The sequence below is a fragment of the Stegodyphus dumicola genome, chromosome X1 (genome assembly GCF_044657685.1).
Source record: "Stegodyphus dumicola isolate Sdum_Otavi_A_Nest chromosome X1, ASM4465768v1".
Taxonomy (NCBI): Eukaryota; Metazoa; Arthropoda; class Arachnida; order Araneae; family Eresidae; genus Stegodyphus; species Stegodyphus dumicola.
The window spans coordinates 24557851-24581127 of record NC_140780.1 but is presented as its reverse complement, the minus strand read 5'-3'; the positions used below and the strand labels follow the sequence as shown (position 1 = coordinate 24581127).

The window sequence follows — 23277 nt, the reverse complement described above, 5'->3', positions numbered from 1 at the left end:
CTTCCGAGAGAATCACTAGCAACTAAATTTTTTTTCAGGAAAATGATGCTGTTTAATGCAGAAAATATTTTCGGTTTATGCACTAAACCCAAAATATTTTATACATAAAGTATTTTTAAAAAACATATATGGTAACAATTAAATTTTGCTTTTAAAATCGGGCAAAAACATTTTTTACAAACTATTATTTTTATAAAACTTACAATATTTACGTTTAGTGTAGACACTCTCATTGTTTTAACATATATTGTATAAATATCCATATGGTCGTGTGATAATAAATTTTCCTGCAATCTTGTGGACAAACCCACAAATCTGAAACAGGAAAATACATTTAAAGTAAAATTACATGTACGAAACGAAGTTTAAACCGACCATTTTTATATAATAAACCTACTTTTTATTAAAATGTTCCATTTTTAATTTGTTCCTCATTCTGTTATCCTAATCAGCATATAAAATGTTATGTAGCTGGGCCTTTTTTATGCAAATTTTAGGAACAGGCTTATATATATTTATAGCCTACTTATTTTACGCATTTAAAATGTGCTTTAATTTAAAATGTGCTTTGTTCTTATAATTGTGGGCAGATTTTACGCTGACTTCCCCTTTACTTTTATCGACCTTCAGACACTCTCATTAAAAGCTATAATAACCTCACTTATAGTAATTTCTACAATATTTTTGAAACATGAAAAAATTTTTAAACAGTACTTTAAAGCAGCTCAATTGTACGCTTTCTGAAGCTCACCAGGGCTGAGAAGTAAAGCCGCTGAACATTACCAATTCGACCCGAGGTCGAATGCCGGCTGGATGGATGATGCTTTCATGGTTTTACCCCTGTGCAGAATGTGGATATGAGTTAGTTCTCTTGAAACGTCCTCGACGGAGGCATTCTTCTCTTGACGGATACTTCTGTGTGCGGTGACGTAATTTGAAAAATAAATAAATAAAAATACGCAGGAAGAATTCGTTGTAGAATAACCTGATTGTATCCACCTGGAGGGTTTCTACCTACTTTTGACTTAAAGATAATTTTAAGCACATTTCTCAACAATAGTTCAGTAAAGATGCATTAGGTAGCATGTGCAAAGGATAAAGGAGTATTATTTGAAATTTACAATATTTACAATATTAAAATTTGAAATTTACAATATTATGAACAGCTAGACACCAAGACTTGGAGTCCGTCGAGCTGAAATATTATTTACAGCTCTAACAAAATTTCCTTTCTTGATACAATAAAAATTGCTACTAAATTTAAAGCTGTTACTCCATACTGGAAGCAAATCGCAAGTTGTGCAGATGTATTTTTTCCCCTTAATTTTCATTTAATTTTACATTAAAGATTAAATTTTGTCCAATTTTGATGCAGTTTGCTTTGAATTAATGTAAAAATTGTAATAAAAAATAAATTTCAAAAATCCATTTTCGAAGTTTGAAAGCTACTATCTCCAAGATAAACAAGACATAAACATAAAATTTATCAAAGGTATAGCAAAGGTGTACAATCGTTTATTGCACTTTTCATTTATTATATGTTTTGTGCTTCTGGAAAATAAGTTATTCTGGAAAATATCACAAGTAATAAAAAAACAGTAAAATTTTGTATGTGTATAGTTCTCTCGTATAACTGAGAAAATTAACTTAAATGCGCAATATTTCCATCATTGCCATCAATGCATATTTAAGATATCCTCCTCGTGTTGTCAATCAATTGATCAGACACTTCAATTAACAGCGAAATCCAGATACGTGTTAACTCCCACTGTGGTTCAAACAGTAGAGGTAGGGAAGCTACCTGTCTTCCTAAATGTTCATTTGATATATAAAAAAGTTCAACTACTTGTATTTTGATAATTTCATCTTCTGAATTTTATATTATTGTTATTAGCTTTGCATTGTTCATTCTGTACTTGAACATAGTTTTTGCATTATATTTTCATATTGCATTTTCTTTACAAATTTTTCATTTTTCTCCTAATGCTTTGGATTCAGTCTCTAGAACGCAGCATGCATTTAAGCTCAAAACTGCTTGGCAACATTGCACAATACAACAGTCCCTTAGTCTAGTTTCAATTTTCCTCTCAGAAAATCTTCACCTTCCTACTCTCTGACTGTTTCCTGCCTGCCTCCAGTGGCTTATTTGCTAATTAGTTTATTAAATCCCAAATAAGCATATCCATAATGTATCAACGCTATGATGACCGAACTGTTCAATCCAGAGATCCCGACCAGTCAGCACTACCCAGAAGCTCTGAAGTCGCTCAAAGAAAATAAAATCAATAAAAATTGATGAAATTAAGCGAGAGCTTTTCCAGCGTCTGCTAATCGTCTACATTCGCCCACTTTCTAAATTTACTTAAATCGGGTTTAGCCGTGTTAGCGTGAGTCGAGAGCTTGAGACAAACCTTATGGGTGGACTTTGTCTTGTGAATATCGTATTCTAGATACTTAAGTTTCATACGCTAAGTACTTGTGCTCTGTTAATACTGCAAGCAGTGGAGTCTTATATTATTACATGAGCTATATAAATTGTTCGGATAACAATCCAATTAAAAGATTTGTTTCAAACCTCATCCTGACTTGGTCTTACTTTACCGAATGATTAGGACGATGCAATAAGTGGCCTGGTTGCTCTCCCAGATCCGAAGAAATTAAATAGTTTTGTAAGTAACTCTATACCATACTTTACCTATACAGCAATGCTACATTTTCGGTGCAAAAACAAACGATATTAATTCAGTTGACAGAATGATAAACGAAGAAATAAATATTGAAAGCTTTCAATTTGGGAATATCAATTTTACAGCGTAAACGTAAGTGATGGATGTAAAATTTCAGCGTCATGCTCTCAGCGTTATGGACATAAGATCGTTATGAACGTAAGTAAAGATTCAAAACATAAAAACTGGCTAATTATCATAAAATAACTTAAAAGTCAAGTTCAGGTAAGCATGCGTATTAATATTTAAGCATCTGTACACCTTAATAAAACGATCGAACTGCAATGGTTAAAGATTACAGTTTCCTTCACAAATAAAAACCAAAAACGAAATGTTTTAATTTTGGGGCCAGATCGGGCACTTTTATTCACAAGAAGATAACGAACATTTATCATGGAAATGAGATGTTTTAATTTTTCCATCATAATGCTAAGCATTTCATTATTATGTATCAAAGTGTTGTAAATTCTTAGCGAAGAACTGGAAAAACTGCAGAGGGAAAATTCATTGGCTCTGTAGGACATAGTTCCCTGGTAAAATATTATTCTACGAATCAGAAGCAACTGATTCATTGACTTTATAGCATCAATTGCTCCCCTTGATTTAGTTTGTAATCTTGATAGCAGTATATCTAAAATAATTTGGTACGAGGAACTGGCAGACCTTTAAAAAGAGAGCTCATTAAAGAATCATAAAAAATTTCCATGAAAGAAAGAATAGAGTACGTAAAGAAATCACACATCTAAGCAACATTGCTTTATATTATGATAGATCAATTTCAATCAATCAGAATTTTTTATTAACCAATTAACTTATTAATTAGCATGTACAACCATTTCTATTTCGTCGACTCCGATCAGGATGCAAATTTCTTAATGTATATATAATAATAGAGTTCTTAAATCTGGCAGACAGCTTTTTACAGCGACTGCTAATCGTCTCAATACCGCTTTTTCCCGGCCCACCAGCGGCCGAGCGGTAACGTCGCTGAACACTGTTAGTTCGGTCTGAGGTTCGAATCTCGCGGACGGGCTGGCTGCATGGGTGGTTTTCGCGGTTTTCCCCATGTGTAACGTGTATACGAGCCAGTTTCCCTTGAAAAGTCCTCCACGAAGGCATCCCTCCTTTTAGGCAGATAGCCTTCGAGTGCTTTGCCGTAATCTAATAAACCAAAACCAAACCACTTCCCCCTCCCACCATCTAAATTTATTTAAGTCGGCTTTAGCCTTTACTAGGAAACACAGCTATAAGCAAATAATCCGATAAATTTAAGTTAAACAGTACTTATTTGTTTATGAAACGTATCCTAGTTTTTAAAAGGCTGAAATTAATTACTTAATCATGTTAAGAATAAGAATGTTTGTGTGTTTCTTTAATTCAATATCAGAAAGCGTATGAAGGCTAGCTGACAAAGGATTGCTTTCGTGGAGAATTTTATAGGGAAAATAGGCTCACATTTATATTATACTTAAGGAAACCACGAAAACGCTTACACCCTCTGGTAAGCTGTAGAAGGCCTCGTATAATTTCTTTGTTAAATTTTAACCTCTTATTTCCAAGTTCCTTGTCCTTTTTGTTTACTTAGTTCATTTACTCAAAGAAAAACACATGTTACTCAATAAACTTCGTACGCCAGTCTGAATAATCTTCAAACTCGATGAACAAAATTTCTGTGCCAAGAACAGCCTTTGGACTATGCAACCTATTTTAGATTTAGCTACAATATCCTTAAATGGAAAAATTTTTAAGAAAATTTAATCCTAAACTTTACGTAAAAAAAGATCTTCCTACAAGATTAGCTGATGTAAAATAAAAAAAAAAATGTATTGCACCTTGTGTCGCATACATGTGTTCGTTGTTTTACGTGATCCCTGCTATATTTTGTACTACTTACATTTTTGTATATTTTTATTTAATTTTTTTAAGATACAGTCAAAAGTCGTTAATCCGGACTCGTCGGGAATTCGGCGATTCCGGATTATCGATTTTTCCGGATTATAGATCATCAGTTTAAATCGCGTAAGATGGCATGCAGAAATTCTAAAATTAAAAATATGAAACCGTAATTTATGAAATAAAGAACAATTATGATCTAAAGGATATCAAAATTTACAAAAAAAAAAAAGCTTAATATTTATTAGTTTACTTTATGAAACATTTTTTTCAATGTAAGTTGTTTAAGTTGCTTCGTTTTATGTGATAATACTTTCTCTTCAGACATCATCTCTTCTATAAACAGACATCATTTTTTGTTCAGTTACAAAATTCCGCTGTTCAAGTCCCGTGAATTGCTGTGCTGAGAATACCGACTAACTTGTCAATCGAAATTTTTTCGTTTTCACTAACCTCTCTGTCACATTCTTCATGTCTTTATCCATTTTTTGCAGCAATTCCACTTTTTGTTTGATGGACATCGAAACATACTTTCGTTTTGTACGATCCTTTGGGAGCTCCAGATTCGGAAATTCTATTTGACATAATCGAAAGTTCAAGTTCACTTTTATAGTACCGCTCTTACAGTCTGCAAAAAATAATAAGCTGGATCCAATTCGAAAATTAAGGAACAACGCAATCATCAACATTAACTGAAATAGATAATTAGATAATTTTAGCTTATACCGTTCGTTATACATAAAACGCGCACGCGAAAACGTATTTTGCGCTGGTGTATTTAATTATGGCAAAGCACACTAGGGCTATCTGCCTAAGGGGAGGGATGCCTTCGTGGAGGTCTTTCTAAGGGAAACTGGCTCGTATACACGTTACACATGGGGAAAACCACGAAAACACCCATGCAGCCAGCCCGTTCGCGGGATTCGAACCTCGGACCGAACTACCAGTGTTCAGCGACTTTACCGCTCGGCCGCTGGTGGGCGCACCAGCCGTAAGAGGTCTTACGCGCATGTGTCAACGCGGCGCATGCGCAGAAAGTTTTTAGCTTTGAGGTCCGGATTATAGATCATTCCGGATTATGGGTGTCCGAATTAACGACTTTTGACTGTATTTCTTGTTTATTCACAATTGCTTGCATTTTCTCTTCTTCTAACATTCAATTAGACTCTGATACTTTGTTTTCATAAGATAAAGTGTGAGCCCTTTGTTAAAGTTTTCATAACTCGCTATAACTTGCATAGCCAGCCCATTTATGGGATTTGCAGCTGGAATAAATTACCAAGTTAATCATTCCATTCATTGGTTTTTATCGATTTAAAAACAGTGAGCCTGAGTAAAGAGGGAAATATCTTTCTAAATATCAAAGCGATAATAAACGCATTTCCGAATAAAAATTTTACAAAATAATCTTGCGGCTGTTTGAGACTCATTTTAAAAGATTTATTGATTATAAATATAAATATACGTATTGCAAACTACAAAGGGAATAATATATAGTTGTAATTACGAGAATATTTCTAATGTATGCAATAGGGCTTGAAAAAATATTTAAATAAAATACTTAAATATTTTTTCTTCAAATAAATATTAGAACAGACTAAATATCACCTTCTCATCTACTGTTAGCATTCGTTGTCATCAATGAATGCTAACATCTTGGATTCAAATCCCATTTAGATTCTCTAACATGATTAATGACATTTTTTCAAATACAGCAAATAATTGATTTTATTTCTTTTATTCTTTCATATTATAGTAGTTCATTGCTGCTAGTTCAAAAACTGGGCTAATTCAAAGATAAACTTTTTAATAATATAGTGTACAAACATCAGTAATGAAAGTATTTATAAATAGTTATACTAATAGTTTCTACAGAATTTATACCTTTTAATGTAATTAATGAAAACCATTTGAAACTAAAATAGAATTTGCATTAGTGAAATATAGTTAAAAATACCGGCTCCATTGTTCAGAATAATATTCGAATAGTTTAAAGATTAAATCCGGTAATCTCTCAAGGTGCTTTATGAAGTCGGAAGAAAGAAAATAAAATTCATACTATTTTGATTATCCTTTCTTTCCTTTATAAGTGCTGAATACCTACTTGCTATACACCTGACCAAATAATGAATAAGTATTTCATCCAGATGATAATATTAAGCATTGATTAACCCTTCCTATAATTACTTTTTAATTAAAGCTTCCTATCAGCAACCCCCTTAATTTTGACTCTTAGTTTTTGTTTTTAGGTCAGAATATGAGTATGATGTTTATCTACTTTTAAAAAATGGCATTCTTTTGGAGGACTGTGACACGACAATGCTTAGTTATAATAATAATCTTAGCACCGCTAAGAATCATTACCTGGATTCCTACGTTGACTTTTCCTCAGAGATGTTAAAGTTGCAAGTAACGAGTACCAGTGTGATGTATATGTAGAACACAAACGTACTGTAAAGGAAAATGTGTAGAGTCATTAGGATTTTTTTTTGGGGGGGGGAGGCCGGAGAGATGAAAAAACGCCTTCGTCGGGAATCGAACCACGGACCTCTGGAATACCGGCTCAGCGTGCTACCGTTACACCACGAAGGCACGCTACGGAAGTGGGAGAAATACCTTATATACTCTCCTTTTTAAAGAACGACTAGGGCTTTAGGGGACCTAGTCGCCAAATCCTGGGTGCGGAGAATCGTCATCCACAACCCTTTTAGTTCGGGCGCCACTTGTAGTAGTCATTAGGTTAATTGGAAGCAGAAAAGATGGAAAATATGCAACCGCCTTCGCCGGGAATCGAACCACGGACCTCTGGAATACCGGGCCAGCGTGCTACCGTTACACCACGAAGGCACGCTATGGAAGTGGGAGAAATACCTTATAAATGAACCTTCTAATGAACTCTAAACAGGGGTGTATTAGAAGAAAACGACATTTTAAATCTATTAAAATTGCATTTTCAGGCAGTTATTACTAATTGTAATCCACTGGAAATTCGAATACGAATTATTTGAATATTTAAGGAAAAAATTACAAATTTGAAATTAGAAACTTTTTTTTTGGAATGCTTCCTTTCTTAGAATGCACATTAATTCATTTTTACTCAGTGAAAAGTTAATTTAGTTATGAGTATTTCTCAGATACTTCGTATTGATATCACATAGCCTTCGAAATAGAAAACTCAATATTTACAATACAGATTCATTGATGTAACAAACAGGCGTCTTCCTACTACTGCGACTTTAAAAAAAAAATGCATTTAACTTATATGTCAAATATATGACTTATATTATTATAGTTTATCTTTCAGTAGTCCGTTTTCACAGTATATAATTACATTCATTGAAAAAATTAAATTTTTCTCTGTAAGAGAGAATGCAGAGAAGTTAGATGTTTAATCGATCCTCACATATCCAGCAAACAAAGTTTTCCCTTCTCCTAGCATCCCCGTTTCCTTCCCTGTTGATAATTTACAGTGTTCAAATTTTTGTTCCAGCTTTAACTAACAACATCCGAACAATATTAATTACACTCGTGCTAAAAAAATAAGCAACAAACGCTAAGAAGAGGTACGAATATAAAAGGAGGAATTCAAACATACAATTTATATATGACTGCCTCGCCGAATGCAAATATGCAACCAAAAATTGCGTTTTATCCTCATTTTATGCACAAATGTGACGCATAGGTCCGGCATGCCCTTTGCGAGCATCGATTGTTCCATGTAATCTGAGGTAGCCAAAGCCAAAAGCATCAGTCGAAGACACCATTTACACGATGAAATGCGTTGGAGGGCTGTCGGTATTTTGCAAGCTGGTGCAGGACAATCTGCTGTTGCGAGAAAGCTGAATGTGCATCGTAGTGTCATCATCAAGTTGTGGAATCGCTACAAAAAGGGATTAAAATCCCTGTGTAGATGACGTGGGTCTGGACATCGGAGGATTACCACAACGGCAGACTATTTCTTCCTGTTGGTATGTGCAAGACGCTGTAGATCACTAACAGTACGACAGGTAGCGTCGCATCTCTCTGCTGCTACAGGGCGGCTCGTATCCCGCTGAACTGTGTCGTGCAGATTGCATGAAGGTGGACTGTACGCCCGACGACCCGTTGTTTGTGTTCCTTTATCCCCATCGCATGTCAGAGATCGGATGATTTGGGCCCGTGAATATCTCAGTTGGAGACAAGAGCAATTGGGCCACATTACTTTACGCACGCGTCTCAATTTAACATCCAGAACGATTCCCGAAGGGCAATGACATGGCGAAGCCAGGGTCACGCTATCGGGAGCCAAACGGAGTCGAAAGAGACCATTACCGAGGAGACTGCATATTTGTTCGGGCTGGGGTAGCAACGAGCGGCCGCATCGACATCTATGCGATTCCTGGTGGTCCTGTCACAGTCCTTCGATATCGCGACGAAATTCTTCACCCTCTTTCTTGTACGTCCTTTTATCGATGGTTACCGATACGATATTTACATGCGATAACGCCCACGCGCATAGAACTCGAGTGGTGCAGAGTTATCTAGAGGCACCCTCCACGAGACAGGCATTATTACAGGATTGGACGCTACAGCCACAGCAATCAACGAATATATTGCCAGCTTGTTGTCGTCGTTGTCAAGCATGAATTCGAGCCAGAGATTATACCCGTTATTAGTGTGATTTTTCCATTGCACATTCTTCGGACCGACCCACATGGTCTTTCGCGATGTGATGGTCGTAATACAGGTGTTTTCGTATGTCTTTGCTTTACTTTTCTATGCGGCCTAGTAATGCCTCACTAACCTCTTGGATCAGTTTCACACATATCCATTAAATAGTTTTTTTAATTCCTCTTTCTGCCTTTATTGCTTTTTCTGTGTGTGTTGTTCTTGTGACTTACCTCACTTGTCCGACAGTAACATCAGAACAAGCCCACGAAATTCATCGTGGAAAAGAATGCAAGATTGCGTCTGTCGTTGGCAAAAGCCTTGAACACGACACAGGTGACAATACGACTTCGCTCAGTTCCGCCCTTAATTTTGATGCAGAGCTTCTTGGAACGACGTGTAAGAGGGTATTCCACCCCTCCTTCCCTACCACCAATCTCTCGAGAGGACTTTCGGCTCGCCGCATGGACATTATACATCTGCAAACATCCATGCCTTCTCTGGCATTCGCACCCGGGCCCTCCGATACCGCAGTAGGCTTCCCTAAGCACTATACCGTCTGTCAAGAGTGTATATCCGAACAATAATAATTTCAATGAATAAAACTAAACAAAAATTTATAGTTCTTTTAGCCTGAAGTTCAGAACTAATTTAACGAATACAAATTGACTTCTGAATCAAATCGCACCAACAAACAACACGGAGTTCGATGATTTACAGTTCATGCGTTTAACTTATATCCTAACAACCGGCTCGGTTAATTTACAAACACAGAGTAATCTCTTTGTGCTTTGAAGAAAAGTGGGGCTCACTCCCATTACTTCGCCGGATGAGCAACAACAAAAACGATAATCAAACAATGCACTCTCGTTTTATTTAAGAATAGTTTTCCATAAAAGAAAACACTACTAAATCTGCGGCGCCACTTTAATCAATGTTTGCAACATAAGACAGAAGTGGGGTAATGAGGAAAATAAGAAAAAGTTACTTTAATATGAATTTCAGAGAAACAAATGATAGTAGGCTTCTCCGTGTGATTCGCGGAAACACGTAAGTTCTATCTTTCCTGCTAAACTGCAGCGCCGTTCGAAAGTAACAGGCCTGCATTGAAAGACAAACCGTCCGGCTTTTTTTCAAGAGGAAGTCCAAACAGATATCGGCGTCACAAATAACTATGAGAACATTTACTAAAACCAATAATGAAAAAGTACTGGAATATTCCTATTAATAAGTTGCCATGGAGCTCTAGTTGGTTACGCTCATACCATTGCAGAGACGCTCTTAAAAACCTTGCACATCCTACTAGCGGCGTGAACGGTAAAGTCCCTGATAGTCTGAGTTGGGTTCGATTCCAGGTGAATAGGCTGCTTGAATGGGCGTTTTCGTATTTTTCTCCATGTGTAACGCAAGTACGAGCCACTTTCCCATAAAAAATCAGCCAAAGGCATCTTCTCCTCAGACAGATGGCGCGCTTCGCCGTAGATAACCAAACCATGAACCTGTTACAATCGATATTGTCAAGTGTTTACTTGATGAAAAGGCTTCTAAATTAGTTTCCATTATTCCTTCCTCAACTAACATCGCTGCTCCAGCTTTATGGGTGATGACGTGGGAGAGACACTTACATGCCGCCCAAAACGTACCAAATTACTGAATCGACTAACGAGGCCGGAATAACGACATTCGATGTCTTGCTGTATGTAACCTAATTATTTTTAGTATTAATCTCCGGCTTTGTAAAGGCAGTCAAACGAGTTATCACTCCAATCTAATCTTTCAGTAAAATAACAGATTCAGGAGAAGGTTTAAAACAAACCTTTTTATTTAGTTCTTCAGCCAAACAATTTACACAGCTCGCGTAATAACAGAAGGATCCACTGCTTGCGAGATTAACAGAACATAAAAATTAAAGAGAAACTAAAATAATTTAGCTCAGGCTCTCGACTGACGAGAGCAGACAATGCTAGCAAAGGCTAAAAGCGTTTCAAATAAATTTAGAAAATTGGTAAAAAATTGTACCTCAGACACTCGGCGGGTTGCTGCCCAAAAGCTCTCTTCTAAACTCAAGAACTCTGCTCTCTGCTGTTACGTATATTAACCAATTTGCATCCTCGTGGTAACCGATGAATGCAAAATCTAAAGTGTGGATAAAACAGTAAGATAACAAACTTGAAAGGAATTTCCTCCTACCTTAACGAGTGCCTTCGTAATGTAATTGGAATCATATCCGGCTAGCCAATAGGGAAATCTGGAGTTCGAATCTCGGCGACAGCATCGCTGGTTTTTCCTACTCCTTATCCCAAAAAATCAAAATGCTTAACTGGTAGCTCCCAAACTAAAACTCATAACTACCTGGATTTGAGGACTGTGTCCATTGCTCATTTTTTATATTCTCTGCCCCGAAATAAACCTAATGACCTACAATCCTACAATACTTACTTGGGCAGCCCCAAAGGGGAAAGTGGTTAGTTCCGTACCGAAGGGCCCGGGTAGGAATCCAGGGGAAGGCATGGATGTAAATTGTCTTTTCCTTCAGGTAACGGTGACCGCCTATTAGGTGCTGCCTTCCTAATAAAATAATCACCGCTTCTGGCCTTAATAGTGGCGAAAGCCTAAAATGGCTAGTGCCTGCCATAAAAAAAAAAAAGTGCTTACTTACAAAGCTGTAAAGAGAAGTTTCTTATTTGCACAACACTACCAAGCAACATGATAGAAAGTGCAGTATTAAATTTTTGGATGAAGTTTTCTCAACAGATGAAATATCATGGAACTATTGTGTTGATATATGGTCTGATCACGCAAAATCACTGATGAGTCTCAATGCTGCAGCAATGTCTAAAGTTAAAGCACGTTTGATGGAACTGCATTCAGAGGTAGCAGAATTTTTAATGGACCATAAACCTCTATTGACGATGAATGATGAAGCCTGTGTGTGCAAACTGTCTGGCCGATAATTTTAGCAAAATGAACGAAATGAATCTTTATGATTGCAACTTAAAAATGCAAGTATTTCCTTTCAAAAAATGCTTATACATTACATCTTAAAAATTATTCATTAAAAAAATATTTTTCGGAAAGTATCAGGTACTTGAAGAAGAATTGGTTGCATTTGTATTGAAAAACGTGGAGACTGTAAACTGTTGTAAGGGAAAAAACCGCACGAGGCAGTCATAGAGTTGATTATGGAAAGTTTGGTACCGCCAACATGCAAATAAATTTATAATTAATACTCTGCTGGGTTCATTTCAAATTACAGCACTTTTCATTTTAATAGTGCAATACATTAAATATTGGTGCTGATTTCCTTGTACGTAACTTTCTATAAATATTTCTGAAAGGAAAGGGGGGAAAAAAAGGGATTCTAATCTTTTTTTTTTTTTTTTTTAATTTGTAACTGGGTTATTATAAAATATTGTAAATGAGTTATTAAAAAAATTCAAGGAAATAATTATTTTAATACTTATCAGATTTTGTTTAACCCTTAATTTAAAAAATTACATATTCTAGTAGGAATGCTTCTTTACTACTTCCTTAAGCACGCATTTCATAAAATTTGCTTTACAATACTTTTTAACAGATTGCTTTCCAGTACGAATATTTCTTGCTTAAATAGTTTTATAAACGCATTTGTCAACAGAATTTAAATTTATGTTAACATGTTAAGTTTATTACATATTTAGATAATATTTATAATCATTATAAATTTAGATATATTCAATAACTAGATTTCTTTACAGTAACTTTTGCAAACATATGCGTAAATACCCATATATATTTAATATTTTTCATTTTCAGTGTGTGCAAATCTAATTTCTGTGCATCCACTATCTTTTTCAAGTATTTTACAATAATTTAGCAGATAGCAGAATTTTTTGCATAAGAAATATGTACAGATATAATTTGAATGAAAATTACATGCATTATTTTTAATACCCAAAGTTAGTTTTCCTTCAAAATTACTCCACAATGGCATCTCTTCCTTTAGCTCTTGCATGCCTTACCCTGTTTAATAAAAGCTTAACCTGACCCTATGTACCTAATTACAGATATAATGGGTGGTTCAAATGAAAGTGGCATTGCTTTTAATTACTCTACCATTTGAAGAGAAAGATGACTGCGCATGCACCTATAGAGGGTGCTGAGTCCTCAGATTGCATGGGATATCATCAGATCCTGTCGGATACGTCTGTGAAAGTGTCGGAGCATGTTAAGAGGCATCATTCGCATCATGGATGCCTTCATACGGAGCCAACGCGTGGTCGTGCAATTTTTAACAGCGGGAAATGCAAGTGCTTCTGAAATCTATCGTCAAATGCATACTGTGTATGCAAACATGGTGTGCATGAAACGCAGATGGTATAGGGATTTTCGTAGTGGAAGAAGCAGCACTGACGACAAGCCACAACCAGGTCAAGAACATGTGATGATCACCCAAGAAGCAGTTGCAGATGTTGACCGTCTCGTGAAAATGAATTGGCGAATCACCACTCAAGAAATAACAGAGGAAATGTCTATGAGCATAGGAAGTGTGCACACAATACTGCTTCCTGGGTGATAATCACATTTGCTTCACCAGGTTGTGACCTGTCGTAAGGAGTGCTTCTTCCACTACGAAAATTCCTACATCATCGGTATACCGATCTGCTTTTCATACGCACCATGTTTGCACACACAGTTTGCATTTGATGATAGATTTCAGAAGCACTCACATTTCCCACTGTTAAAAATTGCACGACTACATGTTGGCACCGTTCGGAGGCATCCATGATGCGAACGATGCCTCTTAACGTGTTCTAATGCTATCACACATGCATCTGGCAGGATCTGACGATATCCCATGCAATCCCTGCACTCAGCATCCTTTATAGCTGAATGTGCAGTCATCCTTCTCTTCAAATGGCAGAGTTATTACAGCAATGGCACTTTCATTTGAAGGAACCTTATATTTTCACATGCATAATTTTATATTTACATTTAGCCATCAAGTTTCATACTTTTGATTTAAAACACATTTTAGGATATATTTATTATCAAATTCATATTTTCTAAACGATATATTTTGGAAGAGCATTCAATACCTCTTTTAGCGATTTTACCCAATTTAATATTTCTCTGATAATATAATATATAATAAACATCCATTTCACATTTAAACATCACCTCACTGTCATCAGATCACAATCTTGATTGCCTTACTCTGCATAATATTGCCTCATTTTTTCAAAACCGAACAAAGTATATTGATATACTGATTAATATCAATGAACGTTTCTCATATGCGGAAGTGTCCCGTTTTTCGATTTGTATGAAGCTACCGTGCGTGGAAATACTATCAAAGTGCTGTCAAGGATGCTCTGTAATGGATGTAAACAAAAAACATCCCCTCTGAAGACCTAAGCACTACTGGGAGCACTGCTTCAGTCGTAGAGTGGGGTTGGCCCCTTCTTTTATACTTACATCCATGATCAGTACAGAGCCCGGAGTGTCTCTCCAACTAACCTAAGAACCAGGAGAATCAATTCAAGCAGATTTAGGAAAGTCAACATCTACTGGAAATGCCCCGTGAACAGCAGAAGAAGCGATTAGGCAATCTGAAGTCCTGGAGAAGCTAAAGAAAAATTAAAGCTTCTAAGACCAACTGCACCAAGACTAGAAAACCTAAGGAGATCTAAAAGATTACACAACTGGAATTTATCGAGAAAAGAATGCTGCAATATAATAAGAGCGAATAGCCCAGCTATGGTTTCAAGATAAATACAGTCATTCCTTTTCTATTTAAACAGAACTTTATTTACTTTTAGATATCTATTCAAAATTACTAGTCTTTTAGCTCAAATAAGGATTACTGAATTTAAGTTCTTTTGTTTATGAGTTTTAATGTAATCTGCAAAATTTACTTCGTCTATTACCACTATCACTGTGACTACAAGCCCTTCTTAGTACGAAATTATAAATTTAGAAACTGTACCAAATGATTTAGTAAGACTGATGTGGGTTAAAAATTTTGAAAGTGTAGTGAAAAGAATTACTTTAAAGAAAATGTGCTAAAATTTTAATGTAAGGCTTTCCAGAAGCACTTTGCTTTGACTTAAATTTTTGATGTACAGCATCTTTGACATCTAGTGTATCAAGTAATAAACTAACCATGTAAGAGTAGCGATAAGAAGTAGAAATTGGTTACACATAACATAGACACATGGCTTTTACACAACATGAAGCTGAGTGCAAGAAGATTCAAGTGTGTTGAAGTAAATTGTTAAACATATGACAAATGCAGCATACCTGTTAGTGTGAATGTATTTGTATAGTGTAATAAAGTACTTTTCCTTTTAGGAAAGCTTATCTCCAGGATCGTTTACTATACTTTTCGAGATCTGTACCCCAACAGTCTCGGCTCTGAAGGTATAATACACATGAACCGGGTTCTTATATCTTAAATATCATGTAATGTGATAATCCAATCATTCTGAGCTGAAACACCAAAAATACTGCAACGTTTGTTGAGGCCATCGCCTTGGACTTGAATCAGCACTCTTTCACTGCTAACGAATTTTCTGCCTAATAAGGAAAATCACCACCTAAAGCTGGTCCTCATAGTTGGAGATGTAGGTACAAATATTCGCCGGTTAGTTCCAGAAAAGCTAGGCATCTTGACATGCCAAACATCAGTATAATATTTTTTTTGTTTTTCAATGTATAAGCTTTGTGAAAACTCTGCCTGAATATAAATTAAATTCTCAACAAAGGTCACTAAGACCATTGTTTCTGAATTATTTAAGTTCTGATGAGGGCGACTGTAGGGTTTTATGTTTACCAGCCAAAGATTTTATCATTTTCCTTTACTTCTGTTGGCTTTCATGGGGATGCAAAACAGATTTAATTTAGTCAATATATACAGTCTTGAATTCAAGAGAAAGCTTTTGGCAGCTACTGCTGACATTCTCGGTATTGTTTCTTACAGCAACTAGTATTACTTATTTCAACTTTAGCTCTGCCAGCCGTAAATACTTGCAAGAGTTTGAATGCCTGAGCCAAAGCTTGCAGACGAGATTAACCTCAAATTATTCTCATTTACTTATCAATTGATCCTTCAACACAAGTTAAAAATGACAAAATATACTAAAATTGACACTAAATATCTTGTTCAATTTTTGTCGCAGAGTCAAATATTTTGTTTTTAAATTTTCATAATGAGCATAATATTAAGAAATGGGAAATGTATAAAATATTAAATTTCATAATTTTACTAAACTGATAATTTTTTAACTTAAAAATGCCAAAATATGAATATCTGAATCACTTAAAACTTTTTTTAAAAAACTGAAAGTAAATGCCTAAGACCAATGGCTGTAAAATTAAAAGCTGGGTTATGACTTTTGTGAATATGGTATGTGTTACTGGTGTGTGATGTGTATGTTTTTTTTTTTTTTATCTACAAGAAACATCTACAATATTCAGAAAGATACTGCACATGTTGCACTTTTTGATAAGCAAAGACATTTTCCTCTCAACATAAAATATTTATGCATGTCTTTGGTGTACATATTGTAACAATATGTACACCAAAGACATGCATACATATTGTTACAATATGTACAGGCATGGTAAGATGGCTTCCCCGCAAAGTTGTTTTAGGGTTACCATAAAAATAGCAAGGAGAGCAGGGTTGCCACATTTGGTGAGAAATCATCCATTTGGCAATATACCATGGATGGTTGGAGAACCTTCTGGAACGAATTCTCACTGGTTTAGCCCAGAATGTTCTCAAACACAGGCAAAAAGCTATATAAACCCTGCTGGTCTGCAGTCACTCAGTGTGTGCTACATCGAGAGGGCGAGTGTGTATGCCTTATCTAGAGCGCGAGTTAGTATCGAGTTGGTGTCTTGTCTAGCGAGTCAATCCCTGCGGAGTCGATCAAGTTGACAGCTGGACAGCGAGTGCCGAGTGGGTCGTCGAGTGCACCGAAGGAGTCTGTTAGTGTATTGCGGTTACTGCATCGTCAAGAGAGCGAGTTGAACGATTGAACCGAAGAGTCGGGAGCTGTGCACATGTGTCATCGAGTGCATCGCGAGTTGTAGTGTCGAGTCTCGAGAGTACGTGGAGTTCTGAGAACGACCAAGCAGAGTCAGGAGCTGTACTCCGGAAAGCAGAGGCGGGTGCTTTGCAGGAAGCTGTCTCCACCATTATTGCCTGACAGTGCTGTGCGGGTGATTGTTCCAGCGTGTTTATAGTAGATCTTCAATGAGTATAAAAAGTGATTTTGGAGCTATCTGATTAATATTGGTAAATAAAGTCTGTTTTGATGCTTCATCAAGTGTCGTCGTTATTCACTCCAAATCTACGTACCCCGTACAAACTGATGTCAGAAAAGATAAATGTAATAATATTATATCACATATTATTACAAAATTAAGTCTTATTACATCCTGTTAAATATTCTTCCAAACAGCTACTAAGTTCATACATAAGTTTCATAATATAATTATTATTCTTACTTAAGTGATGTAGCTTATTCAGAACTTATGACATAGGTGTAGTGACTGTCAAAAATGAAATTAACAAAAATTACGAATCTGTTTCTACATAAAATGCAACTTTGTCTATCTATTTAAGAAATGGACTTTAATTAAAAAATTACATAACTTTGCAAATTTAATGGTCAAGATCACAGAAAATGGGAAAATTAGAGTGAAATATTCTTGTCTCCCTAAATTTTAGTGTTTTTTTTTTTATTTTAACTGCATATCTTAGTACATTTTAGTTAAGAGTACACAACATTTTAAGAAACAAATGAAAATTAGTAAATACAAAACAATTTTTGCATCTTTTCAAGGTATTTACTAGTATATATTAGTGACTCAGATATAAAATATTATGAAAATTAACAAAGTGGCAACCACTGAAATGACTCAGATATAAAGTATTACAAAAATGAACATAGTAGCTACCATTGAAATAAATCATTTGCAATGGAAAGAAAGAAAAATCAAGAATAACACGTTAGCAGCAACTCAGAGGATAATGCAGATAATTCAGAGTAAAAGGACAAGCTACAAAAAATAAAACCTAATTTAAACAGACTAGTTGAATATTTTAAATGCATACACGTTAAATGAATACTTATTGTTGATCAACAAATAATACAAGACACAATGTATGTTGCAAAAATCTAAAGCATGGGACTAACAAAGACTTTTTACAGTGCCACTCATCAGAAACCTTTTACAACCATAAAAATTTTACTAGTAAATAAACACTAGACACATAAACGTGATCCAAGTCACCAGATGCAGGAACTAGTAAAAATGTTATGATAAGAATGCCAAAATCTGTACTGAAGCAGTTGTTTCACTTCAACAAATAGTTCACAAGCATTCTTCTACTCTTAAAATTGGGGGGGGGATTCAGTATATTGACAGTGTACAGCCAAACAGATTATATAATGAAAAAATTAAGAATAACTCTCCACAGCATCATTATAAATGCAGTTAGAGGGCATGACAATAAAGGCACATTTTACATAATGCCTTTATTGAGCACGCTTAGCAAAACTAAATTAACAGGTATTGTGAAAGAAACATGAAAATCATTTCCAAATATAACAAACACGTAAGTAGACTTTCTTTTCTTTTTTTGACATTTTATTGAATAAAAATTCAGGCAAGAAATCATACTACCATATAATACTTTACTTATTAGATTTAAATTAAGTGAATGTTTGCCTGCTACACATGGACTATTCCATTTACACAAATTGTTCAGTGCACAATTTAAGCTGTAAGGATCAAAAGAGTTTATTGGAATTCAAAGTTGAAATTGTATCTTCTTTACGCACCTTGAATGGAAATGAATTCTTATATAAATAAAAAGGAAAGGCGAAAAAAAAGGAACGAAGTCCCATACTTCCAGTAAAAAATGGGTGAAAAGATGAAACAGCACAATGGCTAATATTTTCAAAGAGGGATTGCTGCAAAAAGCCAGCATGTAAAAAGATTTTAAAAATAAAAATTAGAAATGCAACATATATTCAACACATAAACCGACTTTATATATACACATGCGTAAACACTGTACACCAATCTGTTTCCAATCTGTTCATTATATTCAAAATCACTGAATTTAGTGAAAACTCATTTTTTATGTAGAGGGTGATATTTGTTAACTTTAATAAAGTTTTTTTAATAGCTAAATATACAAGTTTAAAAAAATTAACTGTTATATTGTTTTGAGAAAGCAATATCTATATGTAAAATGTTGAATTCTGCTCAAAAAATTTTTTTTGTTACAAATTATGTAAATACTCATATTCACTCACAAGTCCATTTTCAAAAATTATAAATGCAGTAAATGCATGCATATGCCACTGATTTAATATACATAATATAGAATGGCAGTACTATAATTAGTAAAGACAGCTTGTTTGAATGCAATTTTTGTCATAATGCAGTAAAATGTTTGTTTTACGAGTTTAAAATCTTAACTAACATAAGATATATCGACCATGATTTAGATTTTGTAATTTTTAAACAATATAAAAATGATTTTTTTTTAAATTTAAAACACATAACATAAATATTTGCATCACTTAAAACTGTTATGCCACTGGAAGTATGCTTATGATAACAACTGTAAAAGTCACATGATTTTTATTGATAGAGTGTGCACATGTGTATGTATCATACAAAATAACAGCTTAGTAAATCAACAAGTAATTACTGAAGGTTGAGTGAACTGAGCTATTTTTAGATAAAGCATATTGAAGTTTCCAATGAAAAATAAGGTGTTTTCTCCTGTTTATGTAAAGTTTAGAACTAATACCTCCGAGTACAGCTATTGACCTTCAAGCTGTTAGCTGATCCATTAATGAGGATTTAATAAACATTAGGTTTTTTCTTGCTATTTAGGAGATCTCAAATCTTCAAATACAACAAAGGGAATAATTTAATTTTGAAAAATTAAAAGAAACACAAAAATAAAACCTTTTTCAAGCAATATTTTCTAACCAAATTTTTACACCTCAATCTGATAAATACACAGCTTCCTCTAATTAATGTCTTTTTTAAGGGGCATATATACCTAAATAAAAAAGATAAGCATAAAAACGAAAGACAAAAAAAAGAAATACTTTTTATTGCACATATTTTAAATTTTTAATAAATAATAAATAACATAACACAAGACTACGAAGATGGAAAATAAAATGGAAAAAAAAAAAAAACTGATAAAAACTATATTGTAAATTTTAACAATAAAAATTAACAAAAGTAAATATAAAATGCATGCTAAGAATAAACAAAAATATCACAAAATATTGGTTTGAAATGTATCTTGAGCAAAATCATCATCAAATGCTTGTACTTAATATGCTTACAGGATCATTTTGGCATTGATGGGTTACTGAAAAAAACCTGTACAGAAAAGCAAATAAATAAATAAATAAATAAATAAAATACATATAATAATGAACAATAGTGAAACTAAACTCACATAAAAATATAAAATTAAATATATTTATTTCAGAGAGTTAATCAGCCATATCGGTTAAAAGCACACTAATTAACACAATTAATATATAAAATAATCTGACTTCTACTTTAAATTTGTCAAGTGCTTTGCTTAACACAAAAAAAGCACCTTGATATGTACCAAGAAGACAGAAAATGAATACCTGTCTAACAAAATGTGGGTCCAGCACATAACACCAAAAGTCTTCATCAACTATGCGTAGATGCTACATAAGTATTCTTTGAACATAAGTTGTTTTTTTTAAGTTGCCTTTTGAACTTCAATAGCATAAAATTACGAGTAGACCCTTTAACTAATTTAAGCTCCATAATTCAGCAACCACTAATTTGATCTGCTGGGGATAGCTGGGAAAGTTGGTGCACAGGCAGTACCTAAAATTTTTCGTTAGCACTGTAACATTTTCTCAAACTATCTTGGTAGTGTGGTTAGACATGGCATCCCAAAACAAGGACCTCTGCAGAAAAGACAACATTTGTCTAGAAATTATTTATCGGCCTGCAAAGGCAATATTTATGATAGCAATAAATATCAGTGTCCTCCTTAATAATGTCTTAAGCTGATTTCCCAGCAAAATATTGTTTGAAATCTTACAGCGATTTTTTTTTATTTGTTTGTGTGTATTTGATGGTACTTAATGATGCCAATATTGCTTTCTGAGAAGCTACACATATTACCCAAAAGAAAATGAGATTCAACTGCTATGCAGTCCTCAGGCCAAATGGAATACCATAATTCCCCCCCCCCCAACTAATGTCAATAAGGCATGATTAGATAACCACACTGGCACACATTTCCCTTTTCAGATCAATTTCTGAACATATGAAGCAGGGCTCAAAATGAACATAATTTAGACTACATTACTCTTACTTTAATCTATAAGCCTTCTTAAATAAGAAATCAATAATAGAAATAATTAACAAAGCTGAGCAGCACATTTTAGTTACACTAAGTTAATGAATATAATATGCATTGACATTTATGTTGCTTTCAGTTGCATAATGATAGAATAGTTATGATCTAGCTTTTTGTCATAAGATTATCGTTTCATTGCTTTCTAGCAGTATTAGTTCCAGCCCATTATGACAACATTTCACTCCACAAGAACTGGCATTAGAATCTGTTTTTTCACAATTATTTTCTTTACTTCAGTTATTTATGCCATTCCTTCTATGCCTACATGATTTCTCAAAGCCTGTCCTCTGAATTTCATACATACTGTCCATCGGACCTTAATATGGTTCTCATCTGCATGCAGATTGCATTATTATGCCTGAAATTGTATATGAGAACTAACAATGCAACATTCTTTTATATCTTCCTATTATGTTTTGTATAATATCAGTACAAAGAATCAGTACAGTATAAAATAATTAATACAGCATTTTTTTGAATCAAAATAATATACTACTCACATGTAAATTATTCTTAAATACTTACAAATACTGTAAATACCTCATTATTTTGCATATAAAATTCCTCCATACAGACAAAAAGTAAGTTATCTGAGCTTAATTAATCATAAACAAAACTGCATTTATTTCTTATATTATGCATCCAGTAATGCAAAAATGTCACATTCCTACTTAAGTAATGCAACATATTTTAAAAATCACAAATTTAACAAAAATTATTTCCCATGAATGAATGATTTGATTCTGCTTCATACAAACTGATCTAATATCTTTGAAAAATTCTTTATTACATGTGACGAATAACATTTCAATATACACTAAAGAGCCCAAAAAAACTGGTACACCTGCATAATCTCGTGTAGGGCCCCAGCAAGCAATCAGAAGTGCTGTAACATGACGTGGCATGGATTTGACTAATGTCAAAAGTGTACAGGATCATCCACAAATCCACAGAAGTGTGAAGTGGTGGTGATCTCTTCTGAACAGCAAGGCATCCCAGATATGCTCAACAATGTTCATGTCTGGGGATCTAGGTGGCCAATGAATGTGTCTAAAGTCAGAAGAGTCTTCCTGGAGCCACTCGGTAGCACCTCTTGATGTGTGGGGCATTGCATTGTCCTACTGGAAATGTCCAAGCCAGAATGCACAATGGCCGTGAATGGGTATAGACGATCAGAAAGGATACTAACATATCTGTCACCTAGCAGAGTCATATCAAGGATCCCATGTCATGTCAAATGCACATGACCCATATCAAAACAGAGCCTCCATCAGCTTCAAAAGTGCCCTGTCGACATGTACGATGCATGGATTTGTGAGGTTGTCTCCATACCATCCATCTGCCTAATATAATTGGACGAAACTGGTCAGACCAGGCAACATGTTTTCAGTCATCAACAGTCCAATGGCAGTGTTAGCAGGCCCAGAAGAGGCATAAAGCTTTGTGTCGTGCAATCAACAATGGCACACGAGTGGGCCTTCGGCTTCCAAAACCCATATCAATGATGGTCCGTTGAATAGTTAGCTTGCTATACCATCCATCTGCCTAATATAATTGGACGAAACTGGTCAG

At 34.7% G+C, this 23277-nt stretch overlaps 1 protein-coding gene across 10 annotated transcripts in view; it reads right to left on the bottom strand.

The window, feature by feature from the left end:
- The window catches only part of LOC118194583 (inositol polyphosphate-5-phosphatase A-like), a 162289-nt gene that overhangs the window by 19497 nt on the left and 119515 nt on the right, over positions 1-23277 (bottom strand). For 4 of the 10 annotated variants that reach the window (XM_085807470.1, XM_085807472.1, XM_085807468.1 and 1 more), the window contains one exon: positions 20375-20675. The exons of the other annotated variants lie outside the window; for them this stretch is intronic. Coding sequence is in view for 2 of the 4 variants with exons in the window: in XM_085807472.1 (XP_085663598.1) it covers positions 20662-20675 (14 nt within the window). In the remaining 2 variants the exon portion in view is untranslated. Of the gene's footprint in view, positions 1-20374; positions 20676-23277 lie in introns of those variants that run through there. 10 annotated transcript variants of the gene reach the window in all.